The 23440-nt window shown below is 42.0% G+C and overlaps 2 protein-coding genes across 7 annotated transcripts; one reads left to right on the plus strand and one right to left on the minus strand.

Moving 5' to 3' along the window:
* Window positions 1–1818: 1818 nt before the first annotated feature.
* Window positions 1819–16102, minus strand: LOC117405588 (MICOS complex subunit MIC26-like). Of its 4 annotated transcripts, XM_034924061.2 has the most exons (12): window positions 16080–16102; window positions 15763–15835; window positions 13591–13629; window positions 12241–12345; window positions 11186–11305; window positions 10556–10588; window positions 9504–9558; window positions 8089–8184; window positions 7297–7388; window positions 5508–5615; window positions 4090–4155; window positions 1819–2002 (listed from the first exon to the last, which is right to left on the minus strand). In XM_034924061.2, the coding sequence occupies exons 1-11, from the start codon at window positions 16085–16087 to the stop codon at window positions 4099–4101; spliced, it is 786 nt and encodes a 261-aa protein (XP_034779952.2). In that variant the 5' UTR covers window positions 16088–16102; the 3' UTR covers window positions 1819–2002; window positions 4090–4098. The 4 variants fall into 4 exon arrangements, with proteins under 4 accessions (XP_034779952.2, XP_058886765.1, XP_058886764.1 ...); XM_059030782.1 differs by lacking the exon at window positions 13591–13629; XM_059030781.1 differs by lacking the exon at window positions 10556–10588.
* On the plus strand, window positions 15923–22490 carry LOC131738029 (uncharacterized protein CXorf58-like). 3 transcript variants are annotated; one of them, XR_009329583.1, is made up of 9 exons: window positions 15923–16050; window positions 16276–16373; window positions 16632–16731; window positions 17495–17589; window positions 18414–18525; window positions 18979–19110; window positions 19558–19787; window positions 20633–21068; window positions 21587–21667. XR_009329583.1 is itself a non-coding variant. In XM_059030779.1 (9 exons), exons 1-9 carry the CDS (start codon window positions 16039–16041, stop codon window positions 21776–21778), a joined length of 1125 nt encoding a protein of 374 aa, XP_058886762.1. In that variant the 5' UTR covers window positions 15923–16038; the 3' UTR covers window positions 21779–22490. The 3 variants fall into 3 exon arrangements, 2 of the variants coding, with proteins under 2 accessions (XP_058886762.1, XP_058886763.1); XM_059030779.1 differs by having other exon boundaries at window positions 20633–20786; window positions 21587–22490; XM_059030780.1 differs by having other exon boundaries at window positions 20675–20786; window positions 21587–22490.
* The last annotated feature ends 950 nt before the right edge of the window (window positions 22491–23440 follow it).

Consider the following 23440-nt stretch of genomic DNA (forward strand, 5'->3'; position numbering starts at 1 on the left):
AGTAGATAGCTCTATCTTACTGTGAACCAGAGTGACATCCCAGTCGTTTCTTTAACCAGTTTTGTTTTTCATACTTAAAGGGGTTTTTATGTCATCTACTAGGAAATGTAAAGACATAGTCTTAGCATCACTGAAAAAAGTGAGGCTGAGGCGCATCGTGTGGTTCGTGATGCAGACGAGAACTGTGACGTGTAGTCTACATTTCCTTTTTCGTAATCTAAACCCTTAGGAAATGCGTCGCTTTCTGTTGACAGGAAAGAGCTGTAATCCGGGTTATGCATTCGGGAGCGACTGTTTGTTTACAATAGTGTCTAGTTCCCCTTATAAAAGTTGACCACAGTAAAAGCATAGCACAGCAAAAGCATGATGAAGCATTGGTAAGCATTGTAAAGCTCTGAGATGTTTGGCAAAACATATTTAAAAACACGGAAAACCACATAAATGCACATTATAAGCATGCAGAGAGCATTGTAAAACTGCAAAAATACTGTGCAAAAATACAATGGTGAACTTTAATAAGGGTCAGTAGCCACCCTGCTTCCAAGGAAAGGAGAGGTTTTGTTTCCTTCTTACTACTGTTCTATTATTAGACCCAGGGGGAGCTGCGACTGGTTTGTCCACAGTTCTGTACTCATTCTCTTGTCACCATTTTGGCCAAGGACTTCCAGCTTCCAAAAGTGTCTCTCGATCATATAAAAACATACAAACAGAATAAATTAGAAGAGTTATTAATCCTTGGAATGTCGCAAGGTCAAATAAACAAAGAGATGTATTGCTACTTCCCTTATCTTAACTGGACGAAATCTTCAACACAAACATACCGACAGAGAAAGCATTGCAAAATACAACTCAAGAGTTTTGAACAAGCATGCTTACTGACTGATACAGTCCTAAGTTTGCAACATTTATTGGGGGTAAAACAAAAAGCAACCAAGTAACTTGCATGTTGTGGCTCTTCAGTCAACCTCCTGAGATGTTTTTAAAGCTTTGTAACATCAATGCTTTGTTTTCCTTTAAGAAAATCACTGCTAAACGTCATTGGACATTCCTCTTTAGTTACTGTAGCTTAAGGCTAAAGTCTTGTAAAATGTTTGAGTTGTTTTTCAAGTATCTTCACCACAGCAATGCTCACTTGGCTGCACTGTTACAAAGTTCATGTGTTAAGACAAGCCCTTGTCAAAACAGCTGTAGGCAGTTTGTAGAAGTGCAGCACAGTGGAGGGTGTTAGAAAACAGCATAGTTCTGGTGAGATCCACATACCAGCTCAGAACAAGGGGGCCCGGAGTGTGTGGGACACAATAAATCAGGCTTCTGTTAAACTTTAACAACAGTGACTTGTGCTTCCTCGTATTAGCTATGCGATGCTCACAACACTTGTATATTTGTGTCTAAGAATACTGGGCTTTATAATGTTCCGAATGCATTTTGTATGATGCACGTTTTCTGGCAGCAATTTAAAGTCATTCAGTGCTGGGAAACATACAAAATAAAATACAACCCAGGAAGAAATGTTTTGCATACAAAAAGGGAAAGGAATAACACGAACAAGATAAAAGACAAACAAATCTTCAAAAGCAATTGCAGTGATAAAGTGGCAGACTCTCACTCATGGCAAAATACCAATGCTTCCCTTGCCCGGTCATACAGTTTGTTCTCCTGCTGCATACAATTCTTAAACTGACATTCTGTCTGTAATTATTTCCTAGGAAGAATGAACTAGTGGCACCACAATGCTTTCTGATGAACAGAGGTTTATCTCTTTACATTAATACAGTAGTTACAAGAAAAAAAAAAAAAAAAAAATCACACAGAAACCAGTTTGGAATCTCAACTATATTGATACTGTACATCATAAACAACGCAACCCCAAGACAGACTGTATGATCAAGGCTAGCGCAAGTGTAGTCTTCCTGAGAGTGAGCAGGCTGCAGCCAAACCAATGCTTTAATAAATTGTGCAGACACAGCAGGTGAATCAGGTTAGCTGCTCCGGCCATTCAAACCTACAATGTGTGGAAAGGAAAGTCAAGTTCAAAACACTTTTTAAAAGGTGCCAGGTCAGCATCTGAACAGTCCACGCTTTACACTATCAATGGGAGGGAAGGTGTTTGGTAGAAAGTCTCTTCACTACAACGCTACCTGGTTTCTCCATGGCATTGCTTTCATGTGCGGTTGTGTCTACATGTTTGTCACTATCTCTGTCCTGTTTAACACAATGATCAACTTGTTAGCAGCTAACTCTGTCCGCTTTGATGCTGGAATTCTCTTCCTTATTAATACAATCTAGTGATATACAACAATGAATATGCACATCTCTGATTAGCACTTGATTGGAGCTATGCATATTCAGATATATTATACATATTAGGAGTCTAGAATGGGGTTGGTTATGATATACAGTACTGTGCAAAAGTTTTAGGCAGGTGTGAAAAAATGCTGTAAAGTAAGAATGCTTTCAAAAATAGACATGTTAACAGTTTATATTTATCAATTAACAAAATGCAAAGTACACTTGCACATAGTTTTTGAAGGAACTCGGCAGGTAGGTTGGCCCAAACATCTTGGAGAACTAACCACAGTTCTTCTGTGGATTTAGGCAGCCTCAGTTGCTTCTCTCTCTTCATGTAATCCCAGACAGACTCGATGATGTTGAGATCAGGGCTCTGTGGGGGCCATACCATCACTTCCAGGACTCCTTGTTCTTCTTTACGCAAAAGATAGTTCTTAATGACTTTCACTGTATGTTTGGGGTCGTTGTCATGCTGCAGAATAAATTTGGGGCCAATCAGATGCCTCCCTGATGGTATTGCATGATGGATAAGTATCTGCCTGTACTTCTCAGCATTGAGGAGACCATTAATTCTGACCAAATCCCCAACTCCATTTGCAGAAATGCAGCCCCAAACTTGCAAGGAACCTCCACCATGCTTCACTGTTGCCTGCAGACACTCATTCGTGTACCGCTCTCCAGCCCTTCGGCGAACAAACTGCCTTCTGCTACAGCCAAATATTTCAAATTTTGACTCATCAGTCCAGAGCACCTGCTACCATTTTTCTGCACCCCAGTTCCTGTGTTTTCGTGCATAGTTGAGTCGCTTGGCCTTGTTTCCACGTCGGAGGTATGGCTTTTTGGCCGCAAGTCTTCCATGAAGGCCACTTCTGACCAGACTTCTCCGGACAGTAGATGGGTGTACCAGGGCCCCACTGTTTTCTGCCAATTCTGAGCTGATGGCACTGCTGGACATCTTCCGATTGCGAAGGGAAGTAAGCATGATGTGTCTTTCATCTGCTGCAGTAAGTTTCCTTGGCCGACCACTGCGTCTACGGTCCTCACGTTGCCCGTTTCTTTGTGCTTCTTCAAAAGAGCTTGGACAGCACATCTGGAAACCCCTGTCTGCCTGGGAGAGACCTTGCTGATGCAGTATAAATACCTTGTGTCTTGTTGCTGTGCTCAGTCTTGCCATGGTGTATGACTTTTGACAGCAACCTCACCTTGTTAGCTGAGTTTGGCTTGTCCTCACCCAGTTTTATTCCTCCTACACAGCTGTTTCTGTTTCAGTTAATGATTGTGTTTCAACCTACATATTGAATTGATGATCATTAGCACCTGTTTGGTATAATTGTTTAATCATACACCTGACTATATGCCTACAAAATCCCTGACTTTGTGCAAGTGTACCTAGAAGAACTGATACTGTTTTGAAGGCAAAGGGTGGTCACACCAAATATTGATTTGATGTAGATTTTTCTTCTGTTCACTCACTTTGCATTTTGTTAATTGATAAATATAAACTATTAACATGTCTATTTTTGAAAGCATTCTTACTTTACAGCATTTTTTCACACCTGCCTAAAACTTTTGCACAGTACTGTATGCTGGCTAGAATTAAAATAAATCTATACATTAATAAACAAACAAGAAATATATCAGAATACACTATTACAATACCCTCTTTTTATGTTTACTGTTGTTAGTTTCTGGCACTTGTTAAATCCTGTTAGTTGACGCCTAGTTAATATAAAGCATGACTGAATATGGAAACAGGAAGCGATTTATCTGACACTTGCTCTAAACGGAAGTGCGTCGTACCTGATGTGTTCAGTTCTTGGCAGGGGTGTTGCTACTACTGTCAAGATCTGCAGAGGCGGCTTCAGACTAAATAAAAGTACAAATAAAACAGGAATAAATCAGCATGCAAAAAAACAGTTTTAACTCAATTTAAACCCGCGCAAAGGGAATATATAAAAATGAATTACGCAACCAAAAAATCCTATCGTCACTTTTGTAAAAAAATTAAAAATAAAATATAATATACAATAAAAATACGATACAGTAAAAGTTTTGCGTGTAAAGTATTCAAGCATGTCTTTCTATCAACTTTAAAAATGTAAACTGTCTTGATGACTGATTGATTGACCAGTACGCAGGATAAAACGCAAGAAAAAGGGAAAAAAAAAAAACGGGACATAAAAGTGGATCTTCAAGGATCTTCCACAGCAGAAGTGAAGAGGGGTTGGCTTGCAGGCTCTTATTCTAAACAGTGTGGTTGTGTCTAATCTCTGTAGAGCGGATCCACCCTCCAGGCAGCTGATTCACCTGTATACTGGGTTACTAAAGAGCCTCAGCAAACACAGCAATCCAACATGCCTGTGCCAGACATGCTACTGAACCCGCACCATGACAAGAGAACTGTTTCCAGTGAGGGAGGGGGGCTGTGCACACACCTGCAAGGCATGTCAGCTGAAATTGGGGATTAAGATCCCCCCTCACCCCCTCCACTACTGTATGTTATGAACAATCAATCAATCAATCAAGAGGCTCACACCACCACTGCAAACCACATCAAACACGACAAATAAGGAGTACAAAATCAATTGATCATTAAACATAAAACATAAAACTCAGCAGGACAGTTGTCAGTCAGCAACGACTCGACCTCAGATATGAACCGTTCTAATTTGAACTTGTGTTGAAACTCATTCCAGTCATTGGCTGCTGCTGATTGAAATGAGTGACGACCACACACTGTTGCTACCCTGCATGGGAACAAGCTGTGTAATAAAATGACTGGATCCTAAGCTGCACAAAGAAGAAGAGAGCTCCAGTAAACTATGCAAGCAAGCAGGCGTCTGCCCAATTAAGGTTCGGTAGATTAACACATACCAGTACAGGGATGGAAATAAGACAACTATTGCAGAGCAGTTTCACCCATTCCAGGTTTTACTATAAGCTGGATTATCCAGAGTGTACAGATAACAAGGTCAGGTGTGTCTTATTAAACTCCTAGTAAAACCAGGAATGGATCAAACTGCTATGCAATGGGAGTCTTATTTCCATCCCTGCAGTATATGTTCTGGCATATTGCTTTCATTTTTTAGTGGCGGCAGGGATCAGAGTTAGTGAAGAAAATGCTATGCCTGTTTTGGATCTCAGTGAAGCCTTGCCCATTTAAAATGACTTTTGGAATTTGAGAAAACCTTAAAACTGTCAGCGTCCAGTTGGTTTACCTTTGGGCTTTGTTTCTTAGCACTTTTCTTACTGCTGTTGTCTTTCCACAGTGATTCTACAGCCACATAGCCCTGCAGGCTCCAGTCATACACAGCCTCTCCCGTTACCTGAAACAAAAAACACTCAAAAATAAATGCATCACTACGCTACACACTACAAAACTCCAAACACAGTAAACAGATCAATTCAAGTTTTAAGTACAACAGACACTCAACAATAATGCAAGCAGATGCAAATTACTAATAGTGCCACATGCACAGTATTGCGCTTTGATTTTTCTCCACAAAGCAATTCTAAAGCCAACACTGACTGCTTTTATTATCTAACATTTGACCCCATTTAAAAAGCAGTGTAAGAATGTCTAAAGGCTTGTTATGTTACGCCATCTAAATGCAATACCTGAGGCTGATCAAGCCTGTGTAGAGGGCGCTTGTACTGTGTACGCTGGGAGGATCATTTAAAAAATAAGAAAAATAAACCATTCCAGCGTTAAACAGGCAACAGAACAAAGCTTGCACTTTGCAAACGCCTGCTGTGTCTCCATCCTGCAAACACGTACACAGCCATGGAAATGAGTGTGCTTCAGCAGGAAAAATGCTTGCCTTCGTAAAACAACAAGCATCATTCAAATATATGTCAGTACAGCTGGGATCCAATTTTACTGTAAACTACAATATCTGGGTTCATGAAGGTTGAAGTGATTTTTCTAAATCTTCTCTGAAATAAATGTTGGTGTAGCTACCCCAAGGACAGAAATAAGACCCCTGTTGCGTAGCAGTCTGATCCATTCCTGGTTTTACTAGGAGGTTAATAAAGACTCACCTGAGCTTGTTATTTATACACTGGCTAATCAAGCTCGTAGTAAAACCTGGAATGGGTGAAACGCTGTGTAATAGGAGTCTTATTTCCATGCCTGTACCCTATAATGAATATTAGGAGTCTTTATAAAGTGATCATCGCAAACCTCCTCTGGGTTCAGGGTTTACAGCGTACCTCACGGTGCTCCTGGACAGACTCAATATTGTTAATTTGTTTTCTCATTCTTTTTATCTTTGTCTTTAAATTTTTCTCACGGGAAGGGAGGAAGGAAGGATGCTTATTTTTTAAATAAAATCACTAACAAAATTTCCCTTGGAAACGGCCACCTCCCTTCCCTTTCAGGTTACCATCTGCAAGATATTTTCCACAGGTCCATTAACAAAGACAGCGGGCACGAAACCCCTTCTGATTGAGACCTGCACTGTGCCCGATGGAACAATCAAAAAAGGTTTACAGGACGGGGAATGTCAGAGTCATCGTTTTGTGTTCTGCATAATCTTCTTTGTTAAGAGTGCAAGGAACAGCAGTATTCATTATTACATATTTTCAAATATTCAACATGTTTTCTCCTACCTGTGATTTTCCTGACATTATATATTATTTTCATATATGTCATGCAATTCGTGTAACTGGGATTGAATTGAATGTCTGTGTTTGAGGGCCGAGTAGCAGTGAACTGAGACTGAAAGCCGAGGCTTGTTTGGGTCCGATGAGTCCTGATTTAATAGGTATATGGGCAACTGCTATCCAACGCCAGCCAGCGTCAGAGAACCATTTAGTTTAGAGTTCACTGTGTATTCTAGTAATAGCACAGCAAGCACAATAGAACGGTACCGATGTGGCAAATGAATAGTAACATTTACAAAAAGAAAATTCTACAGGAATTCTACATGTATGTGCTGGGAGTCCAGAGGTCACTACTCGTCTGCATGAAATCATAAAAACATAAAGGCATCATAAAAGCCCTACCTTAGCGATGTTAGCAGCTTGCTGTGGGAAATACAGAGAGGCAGCGACTGTCATTAAAGTCACGGGGTATGCCAGCTTCTTGACTTTGGAACCTGTTTAATACACAAAAGACAATTCAGAGTCAGCAACGTGAGCTTTAGACATGATTATTATGAAATGCCTACATCAGAAGATATAGTTTCCATGTTAAAATCCACAATGAAGGTACATTACTGTAAAGGGGTTATAAAAGATAGGTAACAACACTGGTTGTCTCTGCATTGGGGTTCCTAAGTTAGCAACATGGCTCATCTCAGTCAATCGGTTTCCTATTACAGCGCTCTGAAAAGCATTTTTAGCATGAATGCAGCACTAACCTCGCCGCATGCTTGATAATGCGCTTTACTTTTTTGTTATCTTCTAGCTAAATGTAGGGTTAAGGTTAATGCAGCATTAGTAAATTCAGTTTGCTTTTTTTAATATACATAATTTGGCATAATCACATCAGATGCCACAATATTGATGGTGAAAGGCAGTTTACACACTGACATAACGAAAGAAGGAAGTTACACAACATTTGTGTTCCTGTGAACAAAAACAAAGCATTCCCGCCACCTCCCACCGTACAGATGCACTGATCAGTATGCGCTGAGCTGTACATGTGCACTTTCTATTCACGAGGGCTGTTTCGTCACAAAGCAGATTCTCAGATTTGAATATTGTAGAATACCAGCTTGCAACTCCAGGCAGAGTTCCATCAAATAAGGGGAGCGGATCCTAAGATACAAACATCCGCCAGTTAGGAGTACTAACCTCTAGCGAGGAAGAGTCCGACGATTCCAGCAAAGCCAATGACTCCGACGCGAGGGTAAAACCCGGGGGGTGGAGCCTTCAGGAACTCATAGCTATCTGGAACACAAGGCTCTGATCAGGTTTGCAGAGAACACATTAGTGAGCGCCTCATGCTGTATGTGCGCACAGCTTTGACACTAAACTAGCCTGCCGTTTAGAAGGTCATGTACATTTGGGGTTTGAACTGGGTTATTGTGCACATTGACGGACGCTTTTCTTTTTCGGATGTTTCTGACCATACGCAGAATGACCGGTGGCTGTCTTTGCTGAAATTGACCAGACAGGTGGCATAGCTGCGTCCCATATACAGTTATCACGCTCCTTTAAAACTCTGGCAGAGCTTAGTTTCTGCACATTTTAGGGCGATCCGACAGCGAGCTGTTTCAGACCTTCGTCTGGTGCATTTTTAACCTATATTCTGAATACTCCTGTATCTGGCTTGGTACAGTAGTTGCTACAGGTCAATGTGTTCATTGCTGCAGCTGCTGTATCTCATTTCCTCTCATATCCAGAAATAGCAGCATTGAGTTTCCGTGGGATGGGGCATTGGGGTTTTTGGGATGAGCCGGACCTGAACAGCGTGTGGCCGCATGGACGTCAATCCGTGCTAGTCTGGAAAGGTGCGTCCCCAGAACACAGACAAGGGGTCTAGGTCCTGCACTGGGCTTCATCCAGCTCACAGGCAGGCTGGTGATAAACCACTTGTGGAAACTCACCCTCCCACGGAGATCTGGATCTGATCCACAACTTATCACAGACTTGCTGTCGCGCTCATAATTCATGTCAGACTTCATTGTAAAAACAATCCGGATGCTTGCAAGACTTTTTTTTCGGAAATTTCCAAAACAGAAACATAAAACATGATCTGGTCCCCTTCTGAACACAAACTTGTTTTGGTTTTGTTTGCGCTGCGGTTAGAGAATTTATTCTCAAATACATGGCTTAAAACTCTAAACACTAGCCCTGCACCCAGCCCTGTGTTTCAGATCTACCCTCAATTAGGTATTTAAACCACGAGGACCCAGGAGAATGATGTTAAATAAATCGTTCCTCTCTTATAGATGTATGACCAACTCCTATTAGTAACCCTACAGACTCACAGGTATTAATGCTGTGCTGAGTTAGTTCATTCCTGACATCTGGGCATTACAATAATACAGCTAAAGAATGGCAGTTCTGAAACCCAGGGCTGGGTGCAGGGGTAGTGCGAGTCTCAGGTCCTGCAAACAGTCAACAATATGATGCTCTGCATATAAACACTGCCAATATAGATACGCAAGAACCACACGCACTCAAGCACTCTATACTGCATAGCAAGACTGTTTCATTATTCCAATCAGTACTGTAGACTTCAAAGGTTTTAAAAAGTCTCTTACCTTTTCCAAACTGGAGAGAGCTTTCAACTTTTGGTTTGGTTGTTGTTATGACTCCCTGAATCAAAACAGTACAGTACATGTTAGGAGCTGTGAGAAATGCAGCCCTGGATAAAAGCAGATGAAGACATCAGCACAGTACACATGCATTCTTCATGTTGGAACACCACACTCTCATTGGTCTGTACAATACTCTTAATACACAGTATGCATGGCCTCAGAGAGGGTTAAAGACAGCTACAGTAATTTGCCTCTACATAACTGTGGCATGCAAGCTGAAGGACGAGTACAAAAGTTAATGGTACACAAAATTAGTTTATAGCACCAGCACTTATGCAATGGTCCATACAGTCGTGTACCGTAACACTACAGAGTTACGACCTGTATAAGAAATGTAAATAAATGGGGAAAAAAAAGTACAGAAGAGAGAGTCAGTGATGTTTACTGATTTTTTATGGGGAATAGCAGTCAATGTGTTAGATGCTGTGCTGCAGCAGGCTTTAAAATGAAGACGTCTGAAATGAAGAAGTCTGGCCATGTAGCAGGAGAGCAGGAATATCGTTTGGGTTTGACCATTGGGACTGACAGATTAGCCACTTCATAACTTCTGCTGCAGAAAAGCCTGTATTTCCTTAGAGAACGTGTTTAAACCCATTTCGAAGGCAGTGGTGCCAGACTGACTCAGCTGTGCTACTGAAGGCACTATCTGATTCCCAGTACCATGGCATGGACTCCAGCAACGTGTTACGTATGTTCAGTGCAGTGTTTATCTGTTTAATGAGGACTCACTTATCTTGCTTCTATAATAAATACCTGTACTGTACCTTGTATCCATTGTAATCACCCCACTAAAATACTGGCTGTTTTAAAACACTTAACGCTTTTCTGTCTGGGGTGGTAAGTTGACGGTGCCTTGATGCAACCCACAATATTATTTAACTCTCATCCATACCATTCAACGCACTTGACATAAGCTTACAGATGGATTAAGTATTAGCTGCTATTACTGTTATATCGTACATATATCCGTCTCTTGTTTTAATCAGTATATATACCTGTGCCTGCTCCACTGCAGTATGGCCAGCATGCTGAAACAGAATGAGAACGAAGCATAATCAACATAAACCAAAATAAAAAGGAGAATCACAAAGCAGAGATCAGCGTGAGCGCCAGAGCAAGGACAGAACAATGCACTGCAGGCCAGAGTCCCAGTAGACATGAGGAGCCAAGGACACTTTAATTACAGCGCAGGGGAAGAATTGGACTGTGCAAGGAATGAAATGAACCACTCCCTTACAAGTCTGGATAAACCAGCTTAACACGAGAGCACGGCAATGCCCTTCAGGGAAAACAAACTTCAACTGCAATGTAACCGCATGGCTCTTGAGGAGGACAAAACAGAATGGTCAAACTGCAAGGAGTTTAAAATAAAATGTGACCAACACAACACAAATAACCAATTTGCTTCCACCAATTAGAACTACACAGAACGGCATGGACAAAAGATCAAACGGTCAGAACCATTCTGTCGTAGCTGATCGCTAAAGACGATTACAAGACGATTTCCTAAGCACTGATTGGCTGCGTTGAACACTCCCACCCTTCCAATTGTGTGCAGTTTAATAAAGAGAAGACCTCTGATACAGCGTGTCTGTCTGCACCCTGACTGTATGAACAGAGAGTACCTGACACCAGGTAGAGATGGGCTCCGTCGCCTTCCTCAGCTCAGCAATGCCTTCCTCCAGCTGGGTGGGCTCCGACTCCACAAATTTATAGTGCTGCTCCGGTGTGGTGTAAAGAGACAGCTGGGAATCAAAACAAAACCACAACCTGAGCGCGGCGCATATTCAGATACAGAATGCTGTACGACTCAAGCGGATATACTGTACCCTCGAGTGGGGGACAATCAGCTTGTATCGTATGTACTGTACATTGGTATACTATATTTCTTATTATATATAGTTAATTATGAATAGTTAAACTGTACAGCTAATTTGAATGTGCAGTCACTTCCATCTGATACGATACAAAGAGATTTCAGATGGCTGCATCAGATCAATGTCGGGGTCTACCGCTGCATGTATTATTTATATCTAATATATGAAGACGTACCGCTGCACATAAATACAGATCATTAACTCAGCCTCCTATTTGCATGGCATTCATTTCTGAAACATCTGCTGACTGTGCAACGTATTGTGCAGTTTTACTTTCAGCCCTTCATCACTTAAATGTATTTATGTCAGGGATGGAACTAAGACTCCTACTGCATAACTGTTTCACCCATTCTAGGTTTTAATACAAGCTTGATTAGCCAGTGTAGCAATCTCAGGTGTATCTTATTAAACTCATAGTAAAACCAGTAATGGATCCAACTGTTATGCAATGGGAGTCTTATTTCCATCTCTGAATGGCATCTCGAATTGCTTGATATGAGCCCATATAGACTGTTTTTGCATGAGGTCAGGTAGGCAAAGAACAATTTAAAAAAGCAGTAACATGATCCTTTTCTGTTTGACTGATGGATCTATACTTCTTGAGTGATGTTGGGAGACTGTGGTGAGGGCAGCCCCTGTGTATGTGTGTGTGTGTTTGTGATGCTGGGACACTGGAGAGGTCAGCCCCTCTGTGCGTGTGTATAAGTGTGTGTGTTGCTTTTTGTGAAGAGGGCAATCCCTGTGTGTGTGTGTGTGTGTGTGTGTGTGTGTGTGTGTGTGTGTGTGTGGACAGGGCAGCATACCTCATCGACCTTCAGGGATCTCTTGTCGTGTTTCTCTTCACACGCGGCATGAACCCACACTGAGAACAGACTCACGCCTGCAGGGATAGCTGCCAGCCTCGCCACCTGAGACAGGCAGAAAGAACCACGGGAGACCCATTACAGCACTGTGCGAGTCCCTTCATTCATATTAATACAGTACCTCTGGTATCACCCTTCATGTGAAACATTCAGCGCAGTCTCAACCCTGCACAGGAAAGTGTAATACCAGCGCGCACACACAGCTACATTAATTACATTCCTAACCTGCAGAAGGAGGATCACAGAGATTTTACTACTGTTAAAATTGAGGCATTATTGAATTTAAAACAGTGCTGTTGACAGGAGGGTGAATCCTTTCCAAACAGCCTTTGCTTTCTATTTATTTCTGCCGTATCCTGCACTTGTGTTGTTAAATGGAGAAGAGGTCAGAACGCAGTGAAAGGGATGGATTTTTTAGAAAATCTCTGAGATCAGGTAAACAGTATCCTCCTCCTGCAATGCAGGATCTCCAAGTCAAAGTCAACAGACCCGGCAATAGACAGTGGGACCTCAATGTGAGTGGAGGAAGCAGCCGGTGTGCCTCTTGCACTTCAGTGACTACACTGAGGATGCCTTGTGATGTACTGATATGTATTCCGGTTCTTCAGAATTATGCAAAAGGCTAGCCATGTATTTTTCTGTTCTTGCATTCTACCATTTTGATATATATGTATATGAATTGCCTTTATTCCAGTTTTAATACATCTTTGTGTATACAACCAAGAAAAGCAAAGGATAAGCAAGATGCACATTCATTTTATTTGTTCACAGAGAGATTTCTTAAGCAAACCTTTCCTCCCTGGCTCAGACTTTTCAAGTGAATTCTCACCCTGAGAGGTCGACTGAAGCTTACTGAACCTGGAACTGTTTAAAATCATTAAAATAATCCTAAAAAGACAAAGATACCACACTACCTGGGATTTCTTATATTAATGTTATCTTGAACCAAACAAGGTAGATATTTTCCTTTTTTTTTACTGTACTTCCTTAAAATTGAAACAAAAGTGTCATTGCCGTATGAAACAGTATATTAAGGGGGGGAAGGCGGGAGGTTCTAAATATAGAACCGTGTTGTCATGTCAGCCGTGCATTGTTACAGCAGTGTGCAGTCGAGATTACAAAACCAGGGCTGCCCTGTTTCTGCTTGTAGATAGAAAAGAGAGTGCAAAACAGGAGGAACAGGACACACAATCAGATGATGAAATGTGCTTATATTGTACAAAACTGGTTTGTTCTGGTGCTGATAAAACAATTTTCTCCACCAAGTGACAGACAGCAGAACATGTTTACTGTGTGTCCTCGAGCAGGCTTCGTCTGTGCTTGCAGAGCCTGTGAAAACATGCAACACAGCAAAAATGTAAAACTCAGTCCGATGTGGTGGCATTGCTTCTGAAGTCAAATAAACAAGACGCTACTTCTATTAATGAAGCATGTTTTGCAGACAATGTGTAAAAATACCACACTCGTTCAGAAAGGCTGCAAAAAAATTCACATATTGGGAAAGTCTGTGGAAGACCTGTACAGTGCGAACTCAGCAGACAGCCAGACCCAGGGGCAATCATACATTCTCAGATGTTTTTGGTGAGATCCTGTTGCAAGCACAGAGATGCACTGTAAGCTTCTTGAAACCATGCTCAGTCTGGGACCACATCCCCACACAACAGAGCTAATAAGTGGAGGCAGGAATGCTTTTCAGTGAAAACAGATTTTCATTATCTCATACCTATGCTTGCAGCTGATATATTTTTATAAAGAGGAGATGATTTACTATTCAGAGATACACAGATATTTAGTGAGAAAGTAGTCTGGGTGAAGTTATCTGGCTACAAACTCCCCATCCCCAGCTGTGCTGCTTTCCTAGGAGAACATTCCGGGGACCATTCTACTTGTGAGATGTCTGGCTGATTCAAATATTCAGCACATTTCTAAAGAGGAGACGGTGATCTATTCAGAGATACCAGGGTATTTACTAAGTAAAGGGTATGAATAAGGAAAAATAGCCAATACATTCCCCACCCCTAGTCTTTCTGTAAATCATTTGCTGTTTCCAAACTTTTGAACACTACTGTACAGTCAGTGCATAGATCCAAACACAGCCGAACTCTATTCTGAATATTTAAAAGCACTCTGATTATTTCATGGAAAACACCTAAAACCTGACATCACACTGTGTACAGATTACACGGTTCATCTTTTTCATTCACTGATGTTGTGTTGATTAAGGACTCGACCTGGTGGTAGAAGATGGTAATGTGTAACATAAGATGACACATCATAACCAGGAAACTGCTTTCACAGCACCACTTCTACAGTCTTCCTAATGGAGAACTCAAAGCTGTTTTGGAAACTTGTTTTTTGTAAGTTGACACGCTGCAAAGACTGTGTCAACTAGGGTTTTGCAGAGTTTGGTGCAATTAGAAACGTGAGACAGTGTGTTCATTGGACCACAAGGATTCCTGACAGGTCTGCCAGGGTTGAATAAGTGCTGCTTGCATGTTTTCTCTGCGACGCTGGGCTCAGATCTGGGGAGACTTTAAATGACCGGTGTCTTTACTTAACCACGCGCTATAGTCACTCAGCAAGACGATCCCGATACGCCGAGGTTCAGCTGCAATCACATTGTCATTGCAATGAATTCCAATATCAATCACAGTTGTGACGGATCCCAGGTCTGGCTGGGTCCACACCACACAGCACTGCTCGGCCTTTCAGTGCAATAAGCTGGCATGAACTGCCTCAGAATCAGATGGCAGAATGCAAGCCGAAGGATGTGGCTTTGGATAGAACCAAGCTGTGCATCTTTAGGTGCAAATAACACTGCAACAGCCCTCAGAGCGAGTTTTAACCGCGCTGCTCTTCTTTAGTTTTTGTTCAACTTTCTCAACTGACTCGCTGAACTGTTGAACCCCCTGGAAGGCGCATATTTAACTGTGTGCATCCAGCAAGGGCGGGATGCATGACAATGGAAAGTGACACCGCCGGTCCATGACTAGTCTCTTGTCTTTGTCCTGGTGGAGTCTAACTACCCGTCCCTTTCTTAACTAGTATACACATAACACAAGCACGCAGTATTATTAATATATACACGTGTACAGGCAACAGTGTCTCAATGTGGTGCAATTCCATTTTTTGTTAATTAAAAAACAGACCGCAAACCAACATGTGTATTAAAAAAAAATAATAATAATAACTTTAAAATATAAACCCTATAAAAAAATATGATGTATGTTATGTTTCGAGTCCTTAACCAATTCAATTTGTACCCAGTACAGTATCGAACTTCATTGAATATAATTGCACAATAGAACGTTGTTTCAATGTCACCGAGTTTTTAAATCGTATGCATATAAAATCTAAACTGGAATACAGCTAATATAGCAAAAAATACTGCTTGCCAAATACGCTTAACAATCCCGACAGATATTTAAAACAACAGAATGTCATTAAACTTCATACTCTCACCTTGTACATGATCCTTAATGCCTTGCTGCGTGCGCCATACATGTACGGGATCACAGAGTGGACATAATTTGTCCTGCGGTCAAAGGAACACGGTCACAGTTTGGTATTTAGCGACATCTACTGGACGACTTTATTATTGCACGTCTAATTGTTCGTCTCTAGGCAACAAAACCAAACACGGTGAGCAACAGAGACCGTCGAAATCAAGTACAAGTATCCCTCCAGACCCGCGTGCCCTGAATCTACTATAATTTAAGCTACATTCTTGTAAAGAGGATGTCTAAACAGGTAAGTGCACAGGTCATTACATTTCTCACCAAAACATGGAGCTGAACACCGCTAGAATTTCATTAAATCTCCTGATTTCAGAAACGTTGCATTTCGGATGATATAAAGGATGAAGAGGTCGCCGTCATTTCTGTGGATGTTTTAAGTAAAATAAAGCACTGGTTGGTAGGTTGTTGCATCCTTTTCAGTTTGATCTAACTGGGCTCGTGTCTGTCCTCTCTGCAGGGTTCCCAAGGTTACGACTTTCTGTCCGGGGAGGAGGAGTCAAAAGGGGTTTTGTCGAGGTCCGATGTGCTCAACAGTGTGGACAATGCGGGAGACAGGTATGCTTCTAAAGTGTGCAAATTATATTAACACATTACAGCCGTAACAGAGGTCTGTATCGTCTGTATCGTGACACAACAGCGCAGCTCACTGCAGCTCACCAAGTGCTGCTTGAAGTGTTTTAGATATACATACTCTTCCTAGCTCGTTTTTGTTTTTGTATGCCTTATAAATCAGTGTTTTGTTTGTGCCTTTCTGGCCGTGGGAGTTCTCATTATAAATTTAATCTCGGTGTTGTTTTTTCCTCCCCGTATTAGATGGGATGGCGATGCTGCTGCTAGGATCATTGGAGGATGCTGGAGATCCTATAGGGATAAACGGCTGTTCCGTCTCCTGAAACACACAGTGTGCGCAGCGGTAAGTTCAGTGATGTGCTTCTTACTGCACAGACACCCCGAGACATGGAGAGACTGGACTGATAGCGGGATCCCTCTGACCTGCTGTTAACTGCATTCTAAAGGGTTTGCAGCTGAGCTGTGAAATATCCTTCATCGTTATTAATACAGAGCAGGGAGACAGTGCTGGAGTCCCCTGTGATCCATGCATTCACTGCATTTCAAGGGTTTGTTTAATTCAGGCATGATTATCATTGCAATGAAATGTAGCTGGTTTGTGTTACAGAGGTACATTAGCCAATCTCTTTACTCCAAGTCATCATTAGCACTTTTTAATTTAGAAAGGACAGAGTAAAAGGCTTGCAAAAAGGCAGCAAATCAGACAACCATTGAAATATCGATGCTATATGATTTTTAAGCAAATAATAATACAACAAATAATTGCATCCTTTTAGATACACCTGCCTTGGGTAAATAGTCGTTGTTTCTTTCTCACTCACAGTGTCCCGTAATCATATTCATTTTTATCCTAAAATGTGAGCTCTTTTAACTTGGGGGCGCTCTGCTTCTTCACAAACCACGTGGTCTGTTCACCTCCAAGCTTCTTGCCTCTCTGTCACTCTAAACACAGACTCCTGCTGCGACCAGGAGGTTGTGAATGAAGGGAGTCCTCATGACATGTTACAGGACATCTCCAGCTGTATGAGGCACCTCTCTACAGCACTGCACTCAGATTCAGATTCTGCGCCTGTTTAAACCCAACAGCCTTGATTGTCTTTTCTTAGGAACACTGCCTGACCTACGAAATCATAAGAAAGGTCAGCCCATCAGAAGCAGAGCTTTTAAAGGACCGTAGCATGCAGTGCAAGGTTAGATTCAGGTAAGGGCTGTGTTGTACTTACTGAGCTAGCTATCTGTACTGCAGCTTAGGGGGTTTCATTTCATCGCCTAGCCCCTTCATAGGATGTGGCTGCTATGAATGTGCAACAAAAACTGCACATTTTGGATTACTACCCTCCCCCATTGCAAAGTTGTTTTTACTTTATATGATAAAGTTACTGGAATAAACAATACTTGCTTAGCCTTTATTCTTTATTAAATGCAATCCCTGTTTCGCATTCTTCATAGTGCCACACCTATAGCAAATGATCCTCAGTGGCAGTGAAGACAGACAGTGGCACTACAGTGGCAATGCAATGGTTCTGTACTAAGGAATCAAGTGTAGCTTTCGGGCAGGGACAATTGGAAGGCAGGGTAGAGTGGTACCACAGTGGGATGAACTGCTGCACACTGGTATTTCATTGTGGTAGCCAGGCAGCAGACTAGTACCAGCGTGAGTCAGTGTGCAGGGCTTGTTCCAGATCTATTGTGTTTGTATTGCAGTTCACACTGTGGATGCTGACAGTCCTGCTGTCAGGGGGCTAACAGGGTTACTGTAAGGGAAACATTGACTGAGAAGAGTCTCTAACAGGACAGGATAAATACAATGGAGATGTTGGTGTTGTCTTGCTGCCCTATACAAGTTTTACCACAGTACGTTTGCACTGGAATTCTGCAGTTTTCCCATGCTTTTTCCATGACTGTGCTTTACAATACCGCTTTGGGATTTACAATGCTTAACTATGCTTTGCCTTTTACTGTGGTAAACTTTTCTAATGGTGCAGGGACTTCAGTTGTGTTTGACATTCTCTCCCTGAAACCCAGGTTTGCCGGGAGTGAGTTCCCTCCCATCATTGTGTTCAAAATATTCCACAAAAGCGGAGGCCATGGAAACAAGTACATAACGGGGAAGAGAGCGATCCGCCCCGCGAGCGAGGTAATAACCCTGTGGCATATTCACTGTGTATCAGACAGGACTCTGTACTCATGAGCCCTTCCCAAATGATCTTCATTGTCAATGCAGCCGCGGCACTGCAGCAGCAAGGCAATGGTTCTGTACTGATGGGCGATGGTAGCACAGGGGTAACTGCAGTGGGATGGGGCTGCCATTCACACTGTGGGGCACACTTGAAAATCAGTTTTGTTTGCTATTAAATCAGACCGAGAGAAGGGATTAGTACTGAACTGCTATTAATACAAACGCTGCAGGTAGAAAACCCCAGATCTGACTGCGTATTCATTAGCTAACCCTGCTTAGTTTCAGTAGCTGTGGTTTAGGGTTACTTACAGCCCTCTCGGGTATATTGTTTGTTTGAAAGCTGCACGCAATTCATTCACTGCTTGTTTTATTGCTCGCTATGGGTTTTCTTCTGTGTCATTCAATTACCAGGCAGCAGTCGACGCGTGCAGAATGATGGGACACAGGAGGTTTTTTGATCAAATCATACTCGATGAAATTCAGCGACAAGGAAAGAAAATAGTGGATGAGATCGACGTGACCAGCCTGAAAGAATACATGCAGGTACGAGCATGGATTTGAATCAGTGGACCCCAGCCTGTGGGCCATGAGTGTGCTGTTATTCTGCAGTTTTCACAGGGTTATACAGGGTTATAAGTATTTACCATAGTTTACAATGTATATATCTTTTAATATTCTTTACCAAACCTCTCTGGACCTTACAGTTGGACTTAAGGGCGATACAATTGAAAATATTCTTATGTTCTTATGAATAATGTTGGTGGCGACTCAGAGCTGAGTGAGTGTTAAACAGAGGACTTTGCACACCATTGCCTTCCATCAGCACCCAAATGTATCTCCACTCAGCTGTGTCCTCGGGTCCTGGTTTCAGTGCTCACCTTAAATAATTGGTTAGGGTTAACTTGGACAACTTTAAAGACTTCAATCAAATCCCTCCCCCTCCTCCTCCTGTAATTCTTCTGAACTCCCGGCTGGCTTCCCTGTTTGCAGTATGTCAGCCACCTGGATGAGATGCCAGCGTACTTGGGCGGCAGGGATAACTCGTGGAGGAAGCTGTCCTTGCAAGGGCTGCCCCGGACCACCATCATGTACGACATTGTGGAGTACGCAGAGACAGGCAGCCTGTCAGACAGGCTGAGGGGGGAGCTGCAAGGGCTGCTGGTGAGACCTCTCTCTCAGGACATGTTGCTTCTGCAGCTCACTGCCATCTCTAAGCTCAGGTATGACAAGGGGAGCAGTTCTCTTTGTGTCGTAGACTTTACCTTGAGATTTTGTTTTCCCTTGCTAAGTTTCTTTTTTAAAACGTCCTCTCTTTCCACCCCTCACACCTCTACCCCACTCGTAATCCCTCACCATTAACAGACTGATCCTAGATAAGGGTCAACTCATCACAACGGGTATAAATATGAGCACAATGAAGGATGCACTAGCAGAAACGTGTCTTCTTAACTTAGTTTCTTACAGTTTTAGATGATATTGCCTAAGCAGCATCACACAATGTATTGCAGGGTTCAATCAAAGTTACGGCTCTCTCGTTATTTCCCTGTTCAGTGCTGTTATGTAATCAGATTCCTCAGAGGCATGTTATCTATACATAAGTGTTTCATACCCCACTCCTTTAACAAAAGAAAGCTGGGAAAAGGTCAAATCCTCTCGTTGACTGTCCTGTCTGGTCTGTTTAAATCCAATGGGCTGTTAGATTGTGAAGGAGCGAGGTGGGCAAGCATATTAGCACTAATATGGCTCCCCACCAACAAGGAGTCTTTTCAGAAGCCAATTAGTGCTGCAAATAATTTTGAATTACAGTATCACACCGAACACACATAGCACATGTTAAACAACTAAGAAGTTAAATATTAGGAATCTGTGGATGACTTAAAATATCCCTTTGAGGATCTAAGCCATGACAGGTGTAAGACCGCTAACTGTTGTGATTGAAATAACACCCTCCCTGGCATCTTACAATATATTTACACAATATTTTATACACTGAAGAGCCCATCAGCCCTGTTGAGTTATCCTGCTGTGCTACTTTAATGAAGAGCTGCCTGTGCTCTCTTCTCAGTTCTCCGCTCGTTCCTCAGAGCTCGATGGCCTCTGTCCACAGACCCACCCTGCGCTCCACTACCCCCCAGTGCTCGTCGCGGCGCTCGGACAGGGCCCGCCGGAAAGCAGCCAAGATGAGACGGCTCTACGGGCTGGACAGTGACCCGGCCGAGGTGAGTTACTGCACCTTGTGATTATCTGAAGCTTGTTTGCTTCCAATTCTCTGCATTTCTGCACCTCAGCACTGCCTGCTAGGATTCTCTCACACACAGCCTGGCAGAGCTGGTCCGCTGCTTACTCCAGATCCACCTCCAGTGAGTGAAGGAGGGCTTGTTAAACACCTTCAGCTGCTTTCACAGACCCCGATTAGCACTAATCTTGGACTACCTACAGGTAGAGTTGTCCTAGACTAGTGCTAGCCAGCCACAAGAAGCTGTTTGGAACATTTCAGTAAGGTACAGTTGTCCGTTTCCTAAATACTATGGCTTTCACTGCAGATGCAATTCCCCTTCATGCATGGCAAACTATATAGGCTTAATGTGTTGTTTCGATTACAATTGTACAGAAATTCTTACCTGTGCTGTATTTATACATGTATGATTAAGACAAAGGATCTGTCAAATGTGTTATCTTTTTTTTTCTAAAGTATTTACCACAAATATATTGTTTTAGTTGGTATTGTTTCATTGTGCTTATTAAAGGGTAACTGCATCAAATTCCATTCAATGTGGCCCCAACTACTCTCCCTATATGAAGTGGAAGGGAGAAGTCAGTTCAGTGCCTGGTAGTTTCTCCAGGCAAGCTCAAAGCGTGCTAAAAACAGAGAAAGATAAAACATATATAACAATTCAATACTGAGGCAAGCCAGAATCATATCTTTAACAATTCAATATTGGTGCAAGCCAGAATCATTGCATTAAGTGGCATTTGAAGCCATTTACTCTTTAAATGATGATGACCTTAAACATTCCAGCATGAACAGGGTCAAACAGACATTGACCCCGTGGTTCTGAGCTCCCGGACCCAGGAGGAATCAGAGCAGTGGGAAGAGGAGGCTGACAGACTGTACACCTGGACTCAAGAGCTTTCTTTAGAAGACCTTGGAGTGGCGTCGCCAGCCCACAACCTCCAGACACTGACTTCAGCCGTTATAAACGATAAATAAAAATTATAGGTGGCTATATAAAGTCTTTTACTTTGGAGGTTTTCAACAACATAGAAAAACAAGTTTCTTTGTGCCAGATTAAAAAAAGAAACAAGTACAAATCCTGCTTGTTTTGCGCCTGTTCAGAGCAGGGAATGACTGAACAAATGACTGATTTCAGTGAGGCATTCATCCCGCCCCAACCTGCTTGAAAGGAATAATGGTGGTAATCACAGAGGAACAGCCATGCTGCTAAACACCTTGCAGACTTGTCACATCAATCCAGTACTGTCGTGGCTGGCAGTGAGAGTGTTATGGAGGGTGCTTCTCGTTTTACTGTCTGGTCTCTGCAGCTTGTCCTTAGTGTATTCTTCAATATTAAGTATTACTGACAATATATAAAATGTCACAAGGCTATATTGAACTATATGAACATTTATTTCTGGAAAGAAATGACACACCGTTCAAATGCCAGTGAACAATCAGCATGTAGTAAAGATATATAGATATTTCAGTCAGCTCTTTGTTTATTATTGTTTACCAAATAAACCTCAAGTTGAGATTGTGAACAGTAAGGACGGGATGTTAGTAATTCTAAAACCCTAATTCTAACAGACTGCGCACTAGATACAAAATATATCACTTTGAACAGCAAAGAAGATGGAACTGTACAGAGACTGTTTGGCATTTTATATACATGATATTGACACTGATAAAAAAAACAAAAAACAAATTAACCTGAAAGAAAAGAGTACAGACTGGGATGTGTGAAATAACATTTAACAGTAACTTTTAAATGTGACTTTGCTTTTGATATTGTGTCTCAACTCTTCCAAGTGAAATAATAAAAAAGAATCTAAAGGTTACCAGTAGGTTACCCCCCCCCCCCCCCCCACATTATTTTCTGGCAAAATATGAATAATAGAATTCCATTTTCCAAAGACATTATGGTGACAATTCTTAGTAGGCACCAGCTCATTATTAAAACGTGTTTAAGTGCCCAATGCATTTACAGTCATTGACAGATACTTTATATATCGTCCACATTTTACTGATATTTAAATTTGCTTCTGTTTAATAGCTCATCATATGTGCCCTGTATGATTCAATGTTCTCATTTCTTCTTAGATTGTTATTTGCCAGGCTTACTAACTATTCCAGTAACGACTGCTTCTGAAAAGACTCCTCATGGCTGGCTGATGAGGAAACCAATCAGTGTTGCACAGGCTTTAGTGCCCAACGCCCTCGCTAGCGTGAGGTAGGCCAAGAAAAACATATATACAAACAAAGGAATAGGAGCCCTTTATCAGCCAAGGATGTGCTGACCTCCAGCTGCCAATCACTGGGGCCTTGTCACAACCAACTTAAAAGACGATTGTATCCAACGATCCGAGCAGAAACAGCAAGAGAGACTCATACAGAACACACACTGCAGAACATGAACCAGGCAGGGTATTACACATTAGAGACAAGCAGGATATTAAACATTAGGGAAAAGCTGATGATGTAAAGCATCCCTTTAAGTCTCTGGATTTACTTTTCAATAACACATAATAACCATTCTCAACTCTTGCAACTAGTCAGTAGCATGAAAAGTACAGATATCCCCATACAGTAGTTTAGACAGCCGTAATTCCCCTTCTGAACATGCAATGAACCCAAGGCAATGCTAACATTGTTAAA

This window comes from Acipenser ruthenus, chromosome 9 (genome assembly GCF_902713425.1).
Source record: "Acipenser ruthenus chromosome 9, fAciRut3.2 maternal haplotype, whole genome shotgun sequence".
NCBI classification, from domain to species: domain Eukaryota; kingdom Metazoa; phylum Chordata; class Actinopteri; order Acipenseriformes; family Acipenseridae; genus Acipenser; species Acipenser ruthenus.

Excerpts from the sequence above, each read along its gene's own strand:
- LOC131738029 (XM_059030779.1), top strand. Across the intron at positions 16,732-17,494 it reads AACACACAGTGTGCGCAGCG|GAACACTGCCTGACCTACGA; the intron begins GTAAGTTCAGTG and ends GTCTTTTCTTAG. Across the intron at positions 17,590-18,413 it reads CAGTGCAAGGTTAGATTCAG|GTTTGCCGGGAGTGAGTTCC; the intron begins GTAAGGGCTGTG and ends CCTGAAACCCAG.
- LOC117405588 (XM_034924061.2), bottom strand. Across the intron at positions 8,185-9,503 it reads CTCTCTCCAGTTTGGAAAAG|ATAGCTATGAGTTCCTGAAG; the intron begins GTAAGAGACTTT and ends CTTGTGTTCCAG. Across the intron at positions 7,389-8,088 it reads CGGACTCTTCCTCGCTAGAG|GTTCCAAAGTCAAGAAGCTG; the intron begins GTTAGTACTCCT and ends TGTATTAAACAG.